A 19,471-nucleotide genomic window follows, 5' to 3' on the forward strand; every position below is an offset into this window, starting at 1 on the left:
ATTAAGTTTTTTTTTTAATATTGTTTAATGTTTAATTTTATGCATTATTTTTATTTTTTTAAATGTTTTTTGATCGAAGTGGATTGATATTTGATATCCAACTTGGTTTTTTGAAAATAATAATTGATTAAAGATAATAAATATGTTAGAGTTGGCTAAACTGTAATAAAAAACGTGTTAGGTATGTCATATTCTCAATCACGAGTAAGGTTATGAAGTTATGATAATAATTCTTTCCTTTTTTCGAAACATTAATACGCATATGCGTTTTAAGAGTAAATACCTTTTAAACTTATTAATTTACTAACTTTCATTAATATTTTATTTAGTATAATTTAAATTAATCAATCAGACAATATGGTTTTATACAACTTCAAAAAGATCACGGTTGTACCTACTGCAAAGGTAACATGAAATATTTCATATTATACAGACAAAATATACAATTCAAATTACAGATTTTAAATTGTTTAATCCTATTTTTTTTATTTCAGGACTTTGTTAACATTATGTTATCAAAAACTCAACGTAAGACTCCAACAGTTGTACACAAACATTATAAAATATCCAGAATACGATCTTTTTATACACGTAAAGTACGATATACTCAACAGAACTTCAATGAGCGCTTGTCAATGATAATTCAAGAATTTCCCAAATTAGATGTATGAATCCATTATTTGAAAATATAACAAAGTTTTATGTATTATATTTTACATAATTAATTAATTTGGAATTTCTTATAGAATATTCATCCATTTTATGCTGATTTAATGAATATACTTTACGATAAGGACCATTACAAACTTGCTCTTGGACAACTTAATCAAGCAAGACATCTTATTGACAAGTAATTCTTACATTTTATAATTAACTATGTTGATATTAATTTTAATGTAAAATGCTGTTTGCAGTGTTGGTAAGGATTATGTTCGTCTCATGAAGTTTGGTGATTCATTATATCGCTGTAAAATGCTAAAGAAAGCAGCTCTTGGACGGTAAATTATTTTGATCTACTTACAAAATGAAATTTGAAGTAATAATATATTTTGCATATTTTCAAATATTAAAGGATGGCTACAATTATGAAAAGACAAGCTCCCAATTTAGTTTATTTAGAACAAGTTCGTCAGCATTTATCACGTTTGCCATCAATTGATCCATACACTAGAACATTAATATTATGTGGTTTTCCTAATGTTGGAAAATCCAGTTTTTTAAATAAGGTAAACAATATTATATTTATATTTAAGAGATTTATAATTTAATTTTATCCTATATATTTATAAAGATAACAAGAGCTGATGTAGAAGTCCATTCATACGCATTTACAACAAAAAGTTTGTATGTTGGACATACAGATTACAAATATTTACGTTGGCAAGTTGTAGACACTCCAGGAGTATTGGATCATCCTTTAGAAGAAAGAAATGTTATTGAAATGCAGGCTGTTACTGCTTTAGCCCATTTAAGAGCTGCTATTCTTTATTTCATAGATGTGTCTGAACAATGTGGTCACTCAATTGCAGAACAAGTTAAGCTTTACGAGTCTATTAAACCATTATTTACTAACAAGGTAAGTCACACATAAATAATTAAAAATTATGATTTTGTTTTTTTATTTTAAATTAATATGTTGTATTATATCTTATATCTATTATATGTTATTTTTATAGCCATTATTAGTTGTATGTAACAAAGTCGATGTTACACCTATGGATCAGTTAAGTGAGGCTAACCGTGAAGCATTAAGTATTTTTGAAAAAAATAATGTCCCTTTATTGTCAATGTCTGCTGTAACTGATGAAGGTGTTATGGAAGTTAAACAACAGGTAATTTTAATATTATTTATTTTCTTGATATTTTATGTTTATAAATTTGGTTTTATCATCAGGCATGTGATACTCTCTTGGCTTATCGCATTGAAAACAAAATCCAAGCAAAGAAGGTTGATTCAATTTTGAACCGTTTACATGTAGCAGTACCTAAAACTCGCGATGAAAAAGTGCGACCTCCTTGTATACCAGGTATATTTATTTTATTTTATTAAATCAATTTTTATTATTTAATAATGTATATATTTTCATTAGAAATGGTATTACAAAAACAAAGATTGGCTGAACTTCAAGAATTTAAGAAGAAGCTTGAGAAAAATTTGGAAGATGAGCTTGGTGATGATTATATTTTGGACCTTAAAAAGAACTATGATCTACCTGACGATATTAAATATGACATAATACCAGAATTTTGGAATGGCAGAAACATTGCAGATTTTATTCATGCAGAATTACTACAGGTAAAATATTTTTATATAATTTGTATATCTATTGTTAATCTAACGTTGAACATTATTATAATTAAAATTTAGAAAGTTGAAGATCTTGAAAAAGAAGAAGCACTTAGAGAAGAAGCTGGATATTATGCTGTACCTAAAATTGAAATTGATGAAACTTTGCGAGAAATTAAAGAACTGGCTCAAAAGATTAGAGATCGAAAAATTATTAACCGTAATGAAAGTAGAATATCTCGACAATCTAGTAAACCTACAACACCTAGAACTGCCCCAGCTCGTGCCCGTGGTCGCAGTGCTACAGACTTCAGAAACCGTATGGAAGATCTTGGTGTGGACATGGAAGGCACCGATGAAGTAATAACTTAATTGTTATAATTTTAAATGTACCCACACTAAGTTGAATATTTTATTTTTTAGGCTCATTTTACAAAAACTCGTGGTCGTGCTCGTTCATTAACAAGATCTCAATCACGAACAAATGCCAAAAAACCACGTTTGGGATCTATGCATCGCTCAGTATCTACATCAAGAAGTCAGAGTAGATTACCAAGAAATCAATCTGGTGTCCGCGATTCTTCGGTATATATTATTTATATTAGTTTATATTATGTGCATATAAATAACTATATTTACAAATACTCAAATTATTTATTCAATTTTTCAGATGCAATTGAAACTTAAGAAAGAGGCACACAAAGCAATTGCGAAGAAAGTTAAGAAACAAGGTCTTAAAGGTGAAGCTGATAGATTTATTGGAACTAAACGACCAAAACACTTGTATGCCGGTAAAAGAGGCATTGGTAAAACAGAAAGACGTTGATTCATTTATGTTATACTTTATTTTTTTAAACATTTTTAATTTCTTTCTAAAACTAAAAAGTATTTTGAATAGATTAAAAAAAAAATCAAGTTGAATGATAAATATTTTGTCCGTTTTATATCAATGGAATATACAACATATTATTGATTTGTATGTTAATTTTATGTATGTTGACTAATAAACATGGATATTGTATTTGTCTAAATTATTATTGATTATTTATTATGAATGTTATGTTTTAACTTAAACATTACATAAGTAAAAATAGTTTAACTTTATCAACTAATATAGTAATATTATGATATATTATAACTATTGATTAAATGTACATACTAAATATTGTTTAATGCATATAATACATGCACAAAATTATCTATATCTTAAATAACATTAAAATAAAATAAAAATACATTGAATGTACTTTAAATTGCTAAAAACAGGATTTCCCTTTGTAATAAAAATATAAGTGTGCATGGGTATTTGAAAAAATACAAATTTTTTTATTTCAATATTATATTAACTATTATTATTTTACGATTCAGTTACATTTGTAATGTATAATTTTTCATCAACAAAAATGATCAAATTTTAAATTGCATTTATTTAATTTTATTTGCTTATTAAGACAAAAAATTCTTAAATTATGTTTAATGTAGGGTTTTGCCACATTACACCTCTTAATTTTGTTTTACGGTCTGAAACAGTATTGAAAATGAAAAATGTATGAGTTAGTTTAATGTGACTTTTCATTCCTCCTGGAATCTAAAAGGTAAACAAATATTGTAAAGGTACTTCTTTCACGAAATTAAAGCAAGTATCTTATATCACTGAATACAGACAAAGTGTATGCACACAGAATAAATTTATTTTGTGGTATGCATAAGAACATTTTTTATACTATTAACATTAGTTTTATCAATTATTATTATTTTAAAGAATACATTTTGTAGTTCAAAATAATTGATTTGTCGGTTATAATTATTTATTAATTCAAAATAATATACCGAAGTACTAAAATTTAAAAAGGTAAACAAGTGAATATCGCTTTGCTGTATAATAGGTGTTGAGTGGATCACTTTAATAAGTGTTAAATTTGAATTAAATAATTCATCTTTATACAATTTAATTGAAAAATGATTCTAAGCGTAGATTGTCTACCTGTATCTGTAGTTTATTTCATGATATTGTTTTTAAAGTAATTTATTTTACTATTGTACCAATATGGCAACATGGCTATATTAATATTGGAAAAGGTTGATTTAATTTTGAAAATATTGCATTCATTATATTAACCAATATTTTTATATTACACTTTACTCTAATACTTTGTGAAAAAAATCATCATTCATGGTGACAATGTACAATAAAAAAGTAATAGCCTAAACTCATATGCATAGGTATTTTGAAGATATTGAATTACAATCAAATAACTAACATTGTTATTCTTCCTTTAATATGTAATTTCATCCTAATTACTTAATTACAACATCAAATGTTAAAAACAAAAAATTATGACAGTATATTTTTTAGATTTATCTTCTAGGTTAGAAGCATACTTAAAATGAATTATGATGACGTAACTTGGAAAATTTTTATGATAAAACTATTACAAGAAAAATTTATCGGAGATTTATTATTTGTATAATGTATACCAAACTATAAATCAACAAATTATACATTTTATTGATAAATATATATCATATTATACTTACCTACGTTCTAATGCGTAATTGACTTCAAAATATCAAATAGTTACATACACTGGGCAATTACTAATTACCACCCCTACTCCCTAGTATTGAAATTAGCACTTAGCTTTATAATTTATGGCATTGTAATAATTGTAGACTAACTGGAAAAATAAAAGGTTTGAACACCCTACTAAAAAGTATACTCTTTTCATTAGAATTTCGTCAGTGGCTACGTATATTATAATATTATATAATATATACTTTAACTACATAGGTATATAGATATAGTACAGACATTAAACGTATAGTATTAATTCAATTAAAGTTTGAATAATTATTAATATTTTAGATAAATATTACATAATAATAATTGTTTAATTGATTTATAAAAACAATTTTAACGTAAATCTAGGTACCTCGGACAAATTATCATTTTTTCTCGTGTACATATAAATTAAATTTCACCACCAGACAGTGTATCAATCATTTTTGATTCGTCTGTTACCTATACATCAAAACTAAATATTAATGTTGTTGGTAGGTACGTACGGTACCTACACTATATAAGAGAAAAAAATTAAATTTGTGTGACATAGTTAAACCTATGTAGTTTGTCTATATATACACTCAATAGGTACTAACACTCAACATAGAAGCATAGGAGTCATTCGTTATAGAACATATTCAATAGGTATATCAGGTATAAGTGTATGACATGTAATAAATGTCTATCTCAATATAACTTTTAACTTACAGTCTACAGTTTATACCTACTATAGCCACAATAGTATTATACTTATCAAACTTTGTTAATTTTTGTACACATCTTAACGTCCAACAATCGTTTTAAAGAAGTATTACGAGCTGAGCCAAGCTTGTCAATTCATAGTCATTCGATGAATTTATTTATTTTTAGATTCTAAGCCAAGAGTTGAACGTACTGATTTTACAATGATGAATGTTTTTAATATTTTTTTGCTTATTTTTGTGTCAGAAGATCTCTGATCATTAACTTCAAGGTAGGATTCTGGTAGAAAATTTGAAATAGTTTATACGTTGGTGAGTCAAAAGTTATAAGTAGAAAATATGTCCCAATAACATTTGAGTAAAATAAATTACTTATTAAAAATGTAATTCATGTAAAGCATTTATTTTTATTTGAATTTAAATTGGTTGGTGTTTTGAATATTTCAAGGAGAATATAAATAAATATGTAATTATTTCAATGAAATTTTTAGTTGTGTCACCTGCTGACACTGTTGTTATCTCATTTGTGTCTTTTGATCCAGTGATAATGTTTTTCCTTTGAGTTTAAAATAAAAAAAAAATCAGGACACTTCTTATTGTTACATTTTATGTGCACATTTTTATAAAAAAAAAAATTATGATGTTTTATGAATTTGGTATACATAGGTATTTTACATACGGTTGAAAATGGTGAAGAAAATATTATGCGAATACTGTAATATAACATTTGCAGACAACTTATCAACCCGTAATCTACATTTCAACAGCAACTTGCACAAAAAGAACAGAAGAAATTACTTTTCGTTGTATAAAGGTACATACAGTTTTAATAAGTGCATGAATGTATACATTTTCAATGTTAAAGTATATTTTCAGACGCTATAACATTATTTCTCGAGGAACGTCAAAAACAACCGTGTCGACGATTTAGAACTACTGGACATTGCCAATACGGTTCCAACTGTAATTATTCTCATTACACCTTTGAACAATTAATTAATCTAATCAATCAAGGTAATTTTTATTTTATATTTTACTTGATTCATTTATTTTATATTAGTACAACGATAAAGCATGGTTTTCAATTAACTATTACTATGAATAAAGCCTATTGATTATATTTGCATTATAAAAAATATATCTGTCTTTTATTAGGTAGTGGGTGGCATTATGAAAGTAAATATTAGCCTACTTTAACTATTAACTATTTACTGCATATAAATCATAATTTAAATTTACCCATTTATTCTCTATTATTTATTTACATTCATGTGTTTGTATTTGTATATATTCTATGTATGTGTAATTATTAATGTGTGTACACTTTTATAAAACCAAATGGGTAATTTCAATATAGTATGTTGACTATTAAACGCTGGGTTATTATAGAAGTACCAAAAATCATGATTTCAATAATTACATATTTATTATCATAATATTAAAATATAATTAACCAATAATTTCAACTATAAAACAATCAAGACTTTGGAGTGTATGAATACTTATCTGTTCAAAATCGAGCGTTTATGAAGTTATATGTGTGGTATACCAGCAAATGTGCCGACCCGTCTCGGACTCTGATTTAATATGCATTAAATTAATTTTCTTGAAAAATCTTGACAAATTGTTAACAAATAAGTACAGAAAAAAAGTTTTATTTTGATTATTTTAATAAGCTGCTATAAAATAAAAGGTAATTAATAATTACGCTTTATATTTGGAAAAAGTCTATCTTATATATAATTCTTATTTTTTTAATTACATAATCAATCAATCTACTTTTAATATTCATTCCACAACTACTTTTTGCATGCCTTTCTACTCATGTCATATATTTTTAATGAGCTTTTAAGAAGTCGTATATTAAGAGGATATAGCAGTGTTGCTTTTGACTTTAATTTTAATTACAAATTTAACTTTGCTGTTTGTGCCTAGGTTTTGGATAAATAACTGCTATTGTACTATTTAATTTAAATACTTTATAATAATTTACTGTTCTTAATAAGAATATTATAGAAATAATTACTATTATTTTTTTTTGTTTTGTTTATTGTAACATAATGTAATTTCATTACCCGGATGGGCATTAATAAATAAATAATAATATTAATTAAATGTTATTTTCATACAATAGCTTCACTTATTTATTTCTGTTCTTAGATATATTTCGTATAATATATATTATTAAATCAAGTATATAAGTAAATTATTTATTATATTTTATTTGGATGTCTCTTATATAGTTTTATAATATTAAAATATGTAGTTATTTGGTGGTATTTTGTAAATATTCTATAGTACCCGTGCAATATATTACAAATATCTTTTATGAAATTTAAGGACTAATTTGTCTATTAGTCAAATTGGATCCCTTAAACAATCTATTCATTAATTTATGTTAATTTATAAAGATGTAGGTTAATTTTGAGACTAAACATTTGTCAAATTATATTCAATGATATTGATTTTTAGTATATAATTTTATATGCTGTAAATGGTTTTTACCAACAAATTTTATACTCACCTATATATATATATATATATATATTGCATTTTATTTATCTTTAAATGTTTGGTACTTAGCTTATAAAATATACAACAAAGTAAACCAATAATACAAATCAAAATTAGTATCTATAATTAATATTTATGTCTAAATATTTATAAATGTTATATTAACTATGAAAATATAACCTAAAAAATTACTAAAAAAATTATTATGTAGTAAAAATTTTATGTGTATATTATTTTATTAATAATATTTACTAAATTATACATTTTTTTTATATATGCACCATTTATAATTAGCCTAATGGCTCATCTTATTAATTAAATAAATACATTTAATATTTTACTTGAAATTTATTTTAAAATTTCCATTGTAAAGCATGTATAAATTAAGTATATTTTTTATTTTTATTTAAAAACTATTAATTTAGTTTAGATTTTATTATACATTTTGTATGGGATAGGAAGGGTAAACTGGTGGTCCTTAAGTCATGTTTTTAGTTGGCCTGTACTAACATTTTAAAAATATAAATTATTCAATACACTTAATGTCTTGATATCTTAACCAAGATTCAAGCTTAATATATAAAATAAATAAATGTATATTATTAAAAATATGATATTTTTCATGAAAATAAAATATATTTATATATTTTTTTTTGTGGCTCGTAAAATTAGTTTTAGAAATATCCCTTCTAGTAAAATTGAATTGCCTGTTAATATAAATATTATATTATATTATAATAATAGTTATTGTAAATTATAATTATTTTAATAAAATATAAATAAAATGCTATTAATTGTTGGAATATGGCTAATTATTTTTTTTTATTTTATTCGCATTTCCTTATAGTTATCATTTATCAGGTATTCACATCTAATTGTACTCTTTGAAATAAAATTTACAGTATTAATAATCCATTCCCCAGGAATTGTAACTATATGAATTACTTATAGTCAGATAGGTCATGGACGTATGGTGGGGAATTGAGGGATGGATCCCTCCATGACTTTTTTTTTATATATATAATATATATACTTTATAATGAGTAAAAATGATAATCTTATGTTATCAATTTTTTTTTACAAAAATTAGTTAGTTTTTTAGGGTATATATATCCCCTCCCCAATGAAAATTCCTGTCTACACCAATGACTACTGAGATAGGTGATAGTTGGTTTATTATAGAGTATCTTGCAACAGGGTAGTCACTCGTTTCTAAAATCCATCTACCCCAAAGGTTTAAAGGATAATTGTTCCAAAGATTGACTTGGTGATGCCACTGCCCATCACTGGTATAGGATGTCCGTACAATAGAAAAACAAAAAGCTTATATATAAAATAAAGCCTATATTTAAAAATAATAATATTCACTATTCAAATTCACTTTAGTGATTATCAATATTCAAATTATTTAAAACAAAACCCAGGCATTTCTTATAAAATTAAATAGATTTTTCTTGTTCATCACTAATTCTATATAAGTGTGTTTATATTATTAAATTCACCTTGTCTCTTAAACTTAACTAGGTACTGGTGTTCACTTGAACATAGAATAATTTATTTCTGATGTGTTATACATAGGCGCTGCCAGGAATTTTATCAGGGGGGTGCATCGTGCAAGTGGATATACGCTAATTTCTGAATAATGCTTATATACATAATAATAATAATAATTAAATACGTAATATAATATAATATTATAATGTAGATAATTATGCAAAATAAAATAGTTTCAATACCATTCAATTTTTTTAAATTTAATTTAATTTTTTGTAAAGCCACAGGGGTGCAAGTGCACCCCCTTGTGGCGCACATGGTGTTATATATTATGTATATTATACAAAAATATTCTAGTAACTGTCAAATTAAAGTCAATATTTTTTTTATACACTTGTTTTCATAATTATATATTTCTTTTTTTTATGTGTAACTGGTATTTTCTTTAAGTAAATTGTAAAGTCAAAAATTACTATGTTTTTAATTTTCATACAACTCAAATATTTGAATATATTATAAATAATAAAAAAAATAATAATAATAATATATTCACTCTAAAATTCTTAGCTATGATTTTATGAATATTGTTTGTGAGGAACTTGTTATTAATAAAATATTTAGATTATTATTTGTAATTTGAGGAAGCAGAAATTTGTTTCCTGTAACCTTGTTTTATTTGGAGGATGTTAACAAAGATTATGTTATCTCTTTCTCACACGAAAAACCTAGCATCAATTGTTTGAAATTGTTTAAATTAAAAATTTACATAAAAATTATATAATAATTTTTGTAGCATCTTATAGTATTTTATTTTATTATATAAAAATATTTCACAATAAAAATTATTTTTAGATGTATACTATTTTTTTATTAGTTCAAAATAATATATGTTGTTAAAAATATAATGATTAAAAAAAAATTCATAATATTATGCTTTCCAAAATATTATTTTAATTTTAAGTGTTTAACATTTAAAATAACATTGTAATACATAAAATATCTTTGTAAACAGTATTTGTTATGTCCTATAAATCATATATGTAACAAATATAAAAAAAAATTGTCTTTATATGGCATGTTCTCAAGATAAATATTGGGGTAATTCCAGAACACCCGCTGTAACAATTAATATTATTTTTTTATTTTAATTAATATTTCTAATTTACATTGAATAAATATTAATAATTATTAAATATTTTTTCTTTCAGAAAACAAAAAAAAGATTTGTAAACAAGTGGAAAACATTAATTCAATTCCAACAATTGATTCTTGGTTAATAAAGTATCAACAGAATTTATTCACTAAAACCACAAGCAGTGAAACAAATACCAAAAACTTACAATTAAATTATCAATATAGAAATTTACCATCCTTAGCTCCAATTGCTGATTTCGATAAACTAAAGAGTATAACTCTGAACACTTGGTCGTGAGTGTCATTTTAACTAACAATTGGTGCAACATCATAACCAATTAATGCTCTTTATTATTTGATTACTCAGGAGTTTCCAAGGATGACCTCTATAGTTCATCAAAAAAACGGAACAGACTTAAACAACTCAATTTCTTCATCTACATTGAATTCTAATTCCGATATGATCTTCTACAAGTCTGAGTTTCATGGGCAGTCTGAGAACAATGCTCTACCAAATAAACCAGTTCAAGACTGTTTGACTGATAATCCTAATCTAAATATTTCTATTAGTAATGTAGTAACAAACTTCAGTTTAAAATCACATTTAAACCTACGATACTTAGCTCTAAATGGTAGTAATATAGAATACAGACGTGAAAATGGGATGTTAACAATGAAACTACGCAAACCAAATGCCACAGCCACCATATGGTCTAGTGGAAAAATTGCTTGTACTGGTTCTACATCTGAAACTCATGCTAAAATTGCGTCCAGACGTTTTGCTAGAATCATTCAAAAACTTGGTTATCATAATGCTAAATTTAGCAGTTATAGGATTGTCAATGTTCTTGGATCATGTTCATTACCATTTCCGATCAAAGTCATACAGTTTTCGGAAAAGTATAAAACAATTGCTCAGTATGAACCCGAGTTACATCCTGGTGTTACTTTTAAGATCAAAGAATTAAAAGCTACATTGAAAATATTTTCAACAGGCAGTATTACAGTAACTGCTCCCAGTGTAGGCAATGTTTACCAGGCAATCGAGCAAATTTATCCCATGGTATATCCATTTCGTCGCGAGAAAACCGCAGAAGATGAAAGAGTAATACGCAAATTAATGACAAAAAAACGAAATTTCACTGAAATTGATGAAAATGTATCAATTTATAACTCGGAAAACAGTGTAACAAAACGAAATTGTGATGGATTAGCCATTGGCATAGTAAAAGTTGAAAACAATTTAGAAAATATTAAACAAGAATATGAAAATGATCTCTGAAAAATATTTCAGTTACCCAAACTGAACACCACTTACAGTTTAGCACATAACAGCAGAATTTTTTTTATAATTTTTGTCAAGTCTTAAATGTTTAAAAATAAATCATAACTTAAAATGGAATTATTAATATTTTTAAAATGATCATTATGATAAATGTACAAAAATTAATTTTTTTTTAGCATTTTACTTTAGTTGTAAGCTAATACAATCTAGATAACTAGTCTTTGTGTTTTACAAAATGTACATGTATACATGTAATATTTATATTATATCTATATATATTTTTTTTGTGTGTTAATGTTCCTCGTTAGTTACAAAAATAATTTTGCTTTTAAGCTTTTTCCTCATAATATTATTATTTTTTTTTTGTTCCATTAGTTATATATAAAAAAAAAACATTTTTATGAAGTTTCCAAATAATTTCTCATGAATTTTAGTATGAACAGCAGTAATAAAAGCAATAATAATAATTTTAATGTTAATTTTTTTTTTTTTAATGAGTAAATAAGAAAAATGTGTTGCTTTTTAAATTATTGGTGCATTGGTTATTATTTTACCTAAAAAATTCATTTCTTCGGGAAATTAACAAAGTAATTTCATTATCATATTTATGTTTTTCATGCGTATGTGCGATAGTTATGATTATTTTTAGTTGATAAATAAATAATTATAGGTTTTATTTTGTTCTGCTTATTATATTAAATTAAAATAATAAAAATAAATTCTTGTGATCTATAAAAGTGTTCCAGTTTTTTAATATACGCCTATTTTATATCCTACCCGATTCCTTTATCGGAAATTTAAAATTTAATTCAAGTTCAAGACTTCAAGAGCACTATGTGAATACCAGAGAGGTTCATAAGGGATATGAAAGTGTTAAAATCTTAAAATCCATATCAATCAATCAACTATTTTTACATCATTAATGATATTATATTGAGTTTTATTTTTTAACTAGGAACATGGACTATCTTAGACACGTTATTATGTATAATATGTATAGGTACCTAGGAATAAAACCCAGCATGTGGTATGTTTATACGTTTGTGATAATCATAGCCCAAAATTATTAATTATAATAATCATTAATTCTGGAAACATAAGCCAGGATCAGGATTAGTGTACTTATCTATGATCAGGAACATGATAAAGTAAATAGGTATAGGTATGTCACTATGTCAGCAAGACAGCATTTCAAGGAGTCATGAATCATGATAATGATTTAAGATGTAACTTGAATCATGCTCGTGATACGTTTGCAGCAGTGATAGTGTTACTGTTGTAGGTAAGAGGTAATATATTTTAACCTTTGGGCTATGATGTAGAGAAGATATTATTCAATATTCTGTGATATTATCTTCTCTTCACGCGATTTCACCAAACCGTTATCAAAAGTTATAGTCATTAAAAAAAAAGATTAAAACTATGGTAATAAGCATTAACTAGATATATCTTAGACCGTGGTAATAATAGGTACCTAATATAACCGCATAAGTAAAATTTATAAAACTAACCAATGAAAAACGGTGAAATGTCAACGTCACAGTAAATTACTGGGAGGAGGGTAAATGCGGGATTTTGTTCAAAACCGGTATATTACTGACATACCCATTTCATTTATCATGGCCAACAGGCAACAAGATCTATAAGGTATATTATACATAGATTTATAGATGTATTTTTATAAATATCTACGTCTTAATTTTTTAAATACTCAAGTATTTCCATCACGATTATAATTAAATCAGTAAGTACGAAATTCAGTCTTTACTAGTCTTCAGACTTCAATATACCTACACTACACACTGTTATGACAAGATGTTTGACATAATATTATATACTTATGGTTGACATGTGTCATGTTTAAATCCCGATATTGCGATCATTGAAAAATTATAATTCATTGTGAAAGGTGACACATTATAGTAGGTATTTAATGAAAAACTTAATAATTTAATATAAATACATTGCTTTTTATTAGGTAACTTTTATTTATTTGTTGTTTATAGAAATAAATCTATAGAAATTTACTGTTATGGTGATGTTATTACTTATTTGTTTAACTAACTTTAAAATAATACAATTACCTATCTATTATAGTAGGTACCTTAAAAATGATAAACATTGTAGAATAAAAAAGTAAAAATTTAGTTTTTTAGTTACGCACAATAGAGTACCTAGGTAGGACACTAGGACTATTAAATATTCATTATTTAATAAAAAAATAAAAATTGGTATTAAAATTAAAATTAATTTAGTAAATTATAAAATTTAAAAGGAAATATTACCTATGTAATATAACATCATTGAATTTTAAAGTTAAAAAGCTCAATAAATTAAATTAATCGGGATTCACCGCTATAGACAAAAAATATAGTGGCACCTCGCCATATTTGAGTAAACCTATAATAGGTACGTCCTTCAATTTCAGTATAGTTTTTGAATGACATAATTTAACTATAATTTAATAATTTTTTTTTTGCTAATTTTAAGTGTCCAATATTTGTAACTAACCTATAGCCCATAGGTACAATGGTAATATTATGGGAGAAAATCACCGCTATACTCGTTGATATGTGCAAAAATATGTAAGAACTTCAAAAATCACCTTCAACAATACTGTTGGGGTCATCTTTCTGCTGTCATTTTTCAAACTTAATGTTTAAAACAGCATTTTTATTGATGTACCGAATAAAATAAAATAATCATCATTTCTATAAGTAGCATATATCGACTTTATTACGTTAGAAAAAATACAGTATATTATATTATTATTATATTATAAGTTACTGAATAATGAACAAATGACTGCAGTAGTGTGTATTATCAGTAGCATAACCACAGCGCCGTCGTATACGTCATATGATTATAATAATTTTACGATACCTATACGACTTTTAGTATAATCGTAATAATTCTGAAATTTTGCATATATATATTTAATATAAATTCCTTTATAATAGCAATAAGCGCTTAAATTTAGAATACATTTTCACTAACGGAAATTTAAAAGTTTATAACTATTGTCGTAAATTCGTAACTTCGTTAAAATATAGGGGGTAGGAGGTACTCGTGTTAGAATTACGTAACTATTGTCTATTATCTATTTTTCTCTATTAAGTATAAATATTATGGTCTTATAACAATTTGATTTTAAGTTTTTAACATTTTTAATACATTTTATAATGACATCAAAACGACTAAAACAAGGTAATGGGACGGCTATAGATTCGACTTATATTACATTTAAAATTGTTTGTCTTTTTTATCTATTGAAAATAATAGTCAATAATGATCAATGCATTAAAAAAAGAGATTCTGATCGACGAATGAAATTAGTGGATAAATTTAAAACTTTACAAAGACAATTTATGGCGTTTATGAGATACAATGTTTATGTTATCATTAAAGTATTTTTTAATTTGGTAGGTTGAACTATTTTTTTACCAAACACATTGCTTATATATTTTCTTATAGTGGGTTAGGGCGATTTCGTAGTTGTGAAAGATAACATTATGATATAATTTATGATATTTATGACTTTTTGAGATAGTTTTGATGTATTGGTCTGTATGAAATGTATGTTTGGGTACGTAGAAGATGCTGCAGCATCCGAATTGCACGAAAAAAAAATATGTCCGAATTGCATGTCACCTCTTAGAGGGGTATGTTCGAATTGCATGCCGTGTACCCATAAGTTTATTTACCTATCATGCACGATGCACTTATGTGCACAACTTAAACTTTATTTTTGACTTTTCTAATTTTTTTTTTTAAAAAATTATCAATAGAAACACTTTATAATATGATTGTTACAAGTGTTACAACTGATTATAGTTTCTAGATTAAAATATTTTAATATCCAAGTGATGGCTATTTCCACCATCTATTTGGGCTGAATTTTCTAATTCTACAATGTGTAAAAACTACAAGGTACAACCAATTATGTTTGCGAATCATTGAATCATTCCATTCCAAACTGAATAGCATATTTTACTCTCCTAATATGCTTCCATTAGTCGATATCTTAAAACAAGTACAATGTAATACATATGTAAAAATGCGTAGTTAAAATTTAAATAATAGACTTCGGGAAATACTAGATTAACAAAAATTTATAAGTTCAGTGATGACGAAATTGCAAAATAATGAAATAAATAGTATTAAATATGTAGAAAAGTTACATGGTGTTGCCGATAGTACCTAATAAAATAATACTTTTCCAAATTTCTATTATTTAACGTTGAATATTTCAACATAGATAATATTATTATACGTATTTTATTATTATTTTATTGTAACATAATTTTTCAGTGTAATTTAGGACCCTAAATAATTTTAAACTATTCCCTCTTTAATATTAACTGTTTTACAAAATATTATTACTATTATTATTATATATTTTCCATATTTATTATTATAAACTATCATCTTTATTATTTTATTATTATATATATACTTATTACTTATATTATATTGTATATTGTCAAAAAACCACCAAATTTTATAATATTATTATTTATTTGCAGAAATGCTATGTAAAAATATAAAGTACATTCACTTAATTACCTTAAACTACAATCGTTTTTTTAATATTCACAGTGTCATCCATCTCCAATTTAATATAAAAATATTTCAATCTAGAAATTAATTAATTTCTATTCATGCGTTTTTTTTTTTTAATATAGAAAAATCAAAAATAAAGTAGTTTAAGTTGTGCACATAAATGCATGATAAATAAAGATAAACTTGTAGCCTGTAGGTACACAGCATGCAATTCGGACAGACCTCTCTAAGAGTTGGCATGTATAATTTGGACATTCCAATTTATTTTAATTCGGATGCACCGGTATAAGGGAGCTTTATAGTTATCAATGATAACTTATCATACACAAGGTTGGAATACATCGATTTGAATCTTATTTGCATTCTGTTTAAATTTGACAATTTAGCTGCACCTCATAATCTGGATATCAAGACCATATACGCCTGAGAAGTTGTTTATAAAATAGTAGTTTAGTATTGAGATTGAGTTTTGAGTGGTTAACATTGGATATAAGTTTTTACTTTGAAATTACTACAGGTATCAGTGATGCGAATAAAATTTAGTATAAATAGCTAAATAATAGTTTTTGAACTTAAAATATAGTTAAAACTTAATATGTTGAAAAATATAATACATGAAAAATATTTGAATTAACAATCCTATTGTATACTGTGTACACCGGTTAATCATTAACAAATAAACAAAATTTTGAAACTTGTTACGCCATCCTCTTATTTCCTCTTGTCCTTGTAATTTGTATAATAACCTTAATCCAACTTTTTCAGATAAATAATACTAATGTATTAAGTTGAGATACTGTTCATATAGGTAATGTAAAAGTATACCTGTAACTTAAAGAATACATTTTATCTAACCTAGGCACATGAATATTCATAAACAAATTATTTATGGGTACTATTTTGTTTCATAACAAATCCTTAGATAAGTAAACAAGTAGGTATGCCTAATATTTAATAATACTATCTGATTTTAAAATGTATTGATATTACATTCAAAACATTCAATTAAATTTTATCAAAGTACCAAAATTTATCATTTTTTTAAGCAGAAACTTTTATAATTTGGACGATAAAATAGGTATTATATCTATTATTCCTTAAATTGTTTATGATAGGTTGCCTGTTGCCTGTTGCATATAAATAAAAATGTATATATATATTATTATATATTGTGGTATCTATCGAATAAATAATTAGATAAGACTTATCACTTATTTATAATGTTAAATTCATATGGTTAAATTATAACACTAAATAATATATATATATTTATTTATTATTAAATCAGATGCTGGCTCTCAAAATGTGTAACTATTTGAATAATAATTATATTATTCACTAAGCACTTATAGTTTCTAGATGATGTCGATTTTAGGTTATATATCTACATAGTGTGTCTGTAGACGTTTATTAAACTGAAAATAATTATTTCGATTTTTAGTTTTTTCGTAGATTATTTATATATTTACAAATTATGTAAAATATTTAAATATACTACATAAATTATCTTCATACTTTAATCTGTTTAATCTATTTAAACTTATCGATCAATTATACGTATTTAGACATCCTATAGATCTGAAGTTTTTACTGGGAAATAGAAAAATTATAAATCAATAATTAAGTAATATAATAAAAACATCTAAAAAATAATCAGTTTATACTATACATATATAGGTTTATTAAAAAACAAATACAAGTGTATCATAATTTATTGATTACAAAATTAATATAGGTTAGCATTGAAATTATTGAAACATTTATCTTTAAAATTTAATTCTACACGACAACACAGGATATCCTGGATAAATAAATTGTAATAATGGATATTACTATGTTTATCCTTGATAGATATTTAAAATTTTTTATACCTACTTATATCTCATTAGTTTATAAAAAAAATAATAATTAAAAGAGCCACAGGAGATATTATTTACGATCTTAATATTTTATAAATAATAGTACTTAACATATATCTTTAGATATTATTTTGTTACTCCTTAATAATGACCTATGCATTATAAACTATACTCTAATATGTCTTATTCAATTTTTTGTTAGAGGCTAACATAATGATTAATAATTATTTTTTATAGCACCTTACGATAGTCATGATTAAGCTTATAAGAATTGAGGACTGGCTATATACTGATCATTGATTACGGATCAATGATCATGGTAAATAATAACATAGGAACAGTGTATGTAAATTATACTTTATAAATGATATGTTATACAGTGCAGCTCTTAAATAAAATGCCTTTCACCTAGATAATTTGTGAGATAATTTAAAAGTAAAAAAAAATTTTTTTAACAGTATAGGTACATATTATAATGTATTTGTTTTTCTTATATGAACTATTTAAAACGTAAAATGAAAATAGTGAAACATTTCATCTCTGACAATAATTGTATATGTAATAAGTATTATATAGGTACATGATACATTATTCATAATATTGTGTTTTATATTTTTATAATTCATCATACAAAGAAAAATAGGTAATATACTAATAAACACGTACTTTTTTTAAATATAAATAAAATATTATATAATAATAATATTTTGTTTAACTTATAAATATATGTATTTACCTATGTACAATGTACATAATTATAGTAGATATATAGGTAATATAATATTATAATATGTTTATAGTACATGCCTTTTTATTTTAATTTATAATTGATAATTTATGATAAATGAGTCAATGAGTTTAAATGACAATTATACGAAACAGATATTTGAATTTTAATATTTAGGTATAAATTAGATTTTAAAAATGTATAGATTCTGAGCAGAGCAACAAATTTATTGATTTTACAATGATGCATTTTTTTTTTGTATTTATAAAGCATAATAAAAAGTCTGAAAATTAATCTATTTTTTACCTTGAGGTTGGTTTTGGATAGAAAATTGAATCTAGTTT

The 19,471-nt window shown here is 24.5% G+C and overlaps 3 protein-coding genes across 3 annotated transcripts; all 3 read left to right on the forward strand.

Annotated features, from left to right (window-relative positions):
* The first annotated feature begins 233 nt into the window (after positions 1–233).
* LOC132921724 (nucleolar GTP-binding protein 1) lies at positions 234–3,318 on the forward strand. Its single transcript, XM_060984896.1, has 12 exons — positions 234–405; positions 495–665; positions 747–850; positions 915–998; positions 1,073–1,226; positions 1,292–1,576; positions 1,677–1,832; positions 1,895–2,027; positions 2,091–2,296; positions 2,369–2,647; positions 2,711–2,872; positions 2,958–3,318. Exons 1-12 carry the CDS (start codon positions 358–360, stop codon positions 3,111–3,113), a joined length of 1,938 nt encoding a protein of 645 aa, XP_060840879.1. The 5' UTR covers positions 234–357; the 3' UTR covers positions 3,114–3,318.
* Positions 3,319–6,102: 2,784 nt separating this feature from the next.
* On the forward strand, positions 6,103–11,126 carry LOC132921597 (zinc finger matrin-type protein 5-like). Its single transcript, XM_060984701.1, has 3 exons — positions 6,103–6,365; positions 6,428–6,565; positions 10,768–11,126. The coding sequence occupies exons 1-3, from the start codon at positions 6,239–6,241 to the stop codon at positions 10,989–10,991; spliced, it is 489 nt and encodes a 162-aa protein (XP_060840684.1). The 5' UTR covers positions 6,103–6,238; the 3' UTR covers positions 10,992–11,126.
* On the forward strand, positions 10,848–12,715 carry LOC132921596 (TATA box-binding protein-like 1). The gene is made up of 2 exons (XM_060984700.1): positions 10,848–10,987; positions 11,061–12,715. Exon 2 carries the CDS (start codon positions 11,073–11,075, stop codon positions 11,973–11,975), a length of 903 nt encoding a protein of 300 aa, XP_060840683.1. The 5' UTR covers positions 10,848–10,987; positions 11,061–11,072; the 3' UTR covers positions 11,976–12,715.
* The last annotated feature ends 6,756 nt before the right edge of the window (positions 12,716–19,471 follow it).

Source organism: Rhopalosiphum padi, chromosome 2 (genome assembly GCF_020882245.1).
Source record: "Rhopalosiphum padi isolate XX-2018 chromosome 2, ASM2088224v1, whole genome shotgun sequence".
NCBI classification, from domain to species: Eukaryota; Metazoa; Arthropoda; class Insecta; order Hemiptera; family Aphididae; genus Rhopalosiphum; species Rhopalosiphum padi.